The 2,500-nt window shown below is 56.4% G+C and overlaps 1 protein-coding gene across 2 annotated transcripts in view; it reads left to right on the top strand.

Moving 5' to 3' along the window:
• LOC144710154 (trihelix transcription factor DF1-like) overlaps window positions 1–2,455 on the top strand; it is a 3,389-nt gene extending 934 nt beyond the window's left edge. Inside the window, exons 2-3 of one of the 2 annotated variants that reach the window (XM_078583836.1) lie at window positions 779–1,766; window positions 1,843–2,455. In XM_078583836.1, the coding sequence (XP_078439962.1) occupies window positions 779–1,766; window positions 1,843–2,121 (1,267 nt within the window). In that variant the 3' untranslated portion in view covers window positions 2,122–2,455. The remainder of the gene's footprint in view (window positions 1–778; window positions 1,767–1,842) is intronic. The other variant, XM_078583837.1, reaches the window with a different exon arrangement.
• The last annotated feature ends 45 nt before the right edge of the window (window positions 2,456–2,500 follow it).

Raw genomic sequence — 2,500 nt, 5'->3', positions numbered from 1 at the left:
AATGGGATCTCCGAAGAAAATTAACCCAAATGCGGAACAATTCCAATTTTTTTCTCCCTGTTCTTCCTCCTACCTTCCTCCCCCCTTTCTCTCTCTCTCTCTATATCCTATATCTCTCTCTCTCGCTCTCGCTATCTCTCTCCCCAAAGCAAGGAGATCGCCGGGAGAAGTTCCACCTTAATTCGACGCAGTTCCGGCTTTTTTGGTTGTCATCTTGTTCCCTTCTCTCTCTGTCACGATAATGAATAGGTCTCTTGGCAAAAGAGACCATAACACGTCTGAATTTTAGCTTCTTCTTCTTCTTCTTCCTCCTCCTCCCTCCCTTCTCATTCTCTCTCTAGAAAAGGATGAGCTCTCTGGTTAAAAAAACCCAATTTACCAGAATTCTGGCCTTCTTCTTCTTCTTCCCATAGCGCTCTAGAAAATGATAGGGCCTCCCAGAAAGAATCAACCCTAATTCATCCAATCTTTGGGATTCTTCTAACTTTTGTTCCCCTATCTCTAAAAAAAATGTGGTTTCCTGGTATCAATCAACTCCAATTCACCACAATTACCCTTCTTCTTCTTCATCTTCTTCTTCAACAACATCTATCCTTCTTCTTCTCCTTCTTCTTTCAATAATTACCCTTCTTCTTGTTCTTCTTCAACAATTATCCTTCTTCTTCCTCTCCACCTCCTCCTCGTTCACAATTCGCACGAATTGCCGTGGGAAAGTTTTTTCTCACAGCATGGTCGCAGAAGGCGGGAAATGACGAAAAGCCGCGACCTTTCCATGCAGGAAGCTCGCCCACCTGGGCTACGCGAGGAGCGCGAAGAAGTGCAAGGAGAAGTTCGAGAACGTCCAGAAGTACTACAAACGCACCAAGGACGGCCGCGCCGGCCGGCAAGACGGCAAGAGCTACCGCTTCTTCCGCCAGCTCGAGGCCCTCTACGGGGGCGCCAAGTCCCCCACCGCCCCCGCCCCTCCCCCGCAGCCCACGCCCCTCAACGCCATCCCCCTCCCCACTCACCACTCCTCCGACGACGACGAAGACGACTCCTCCGCCTCAGAATCCAACCGAAAGAGGCAGAAGATGATGGCCTTCTTCGAAAGCCTCACCCGGCAAGTCATGGAGCGCCAAGAAGCCATGCAGAACAAGTTCCTCGAAGTGATCGAGAAGCGAGAGCACGAGAGAATGATCAGAGAAGAAGCCTGGCGCCGGCAAGAGCTCGCCCGAGTCGCCCGCGAGCACGAAGCCACGGCCCAGGACCGCGCCATGGCCGCGACCCGCGACGCCACCATCCTCTCCTTCCTCCACAAGATCACCGGCCACGCCCCGCCGTTCCCGCCCGCAGCTCCGCCGCCCGCGCCCCCGCCGTCCGCGCCGGCCGAGACCTCCGACCCCGCCTCCTCGCGCTGGCCCAAGCCCGAGGTCCACGCGCTTATCAGCCTCCGCAGCGGGATGGACACCAAGTACCAGGAGGCCGGGCCGAAGGCCCCTCTCTGGGAAGAGATAGCCGCGGGGATGCGACGGCTCGGCTACAACAGAAGCGCCAAGCGGTGCAAGGAGAAGTGGGAGAACATCAACAAGTACTTCAAGAAGGTGAAGGACAGCAAGAAGAAGCGGCCGGAGGACGCCAAGACATGCCCCTACTTCCACCAGCTCGACGCGCTGTACAGGAAGAAGGGCGCGGGCGCGGCGGGGAGCAGCTCGAGCGAGCAGCAGGAGAACGCGGAGTCGGAGCTCAAGCGGGACGACGACGGCGGGGAGAGCGCCGGGAATAAGGTAGACAAATCTCCGTTGACGGTGGGCAGGTTTTTATGCGGCTTGTTGTGGGTTTAACGGGCGCGCGCTTGTGAAGACAGAGGACGGTTTAATGGGCGTGGTGGAGCAGCCGGCGGAGAGAGAACGGGAGGAGGACTCGGACAAGCTCGAGGAGACGGACAGCGATGGCGTGGGGAGGCCGGAGGACGACGAGGACGACGACGAGGACGAACGGGAGGAGGGTAAGATGGGGTATAAGATTCAGTACCAGCAGAGGAGCGCCGCCAATGGCGGGGCTGGCGGCGGGGAGAGCCAGTCTGCCGCCGCCGCGGCCGCCGCCGCTGCCGCCGGGTCCTTCATGGCCATGGTTCAGTAAGTGGGTTAAAGAGTTGGTGGCGTCTTCCTCTTGGCGCCCTTTTTTCTATACGGAATTTCGCCATTGTTACCGTCATAGAAGCTCTCCCTCCATCGTCCCCTTGTTCATCCTTCCGTATTAATCTGATTTGTCGTCGAATAAAGAGCCGCGGGTTTCCAAGGAAGCCGCGGATTCCCTCGTCCTCCGGGAAATCGCCGGGATTCCAGTGTCGATCCCGGAGCTGCCAGTGAAAGGTCCCCTTCCTTCGCAAGAATTCACTGTGATGTAGAGGGAGAGAGAGAGAGATTCCTGCATCAATGATACAGAGGTTTCTGGGCTTTTCTTTGAGTGTTTCCGAGGGCATGTTAAACTGTACACTGGTTGACATCGATCTATTTGC

Source organism: Wolffia australiana, chromosome 12, assembly GCF_029677425.1.
Source record: "Wolffia australiana isolate 7733 chromosome 12, ASM2967742v1".
NCBI classification, from domain to species: Eukaryota; Viridiplantae; Streptophyta; class Magnoliopsida; order Alismatales; family Araceae; genus Wolffia; species Wolffia australiana.
Note: the sequence above shows the minus strand (reverse complement) of the source record. Positions and strands in the feature narration are given on the sequence as shown.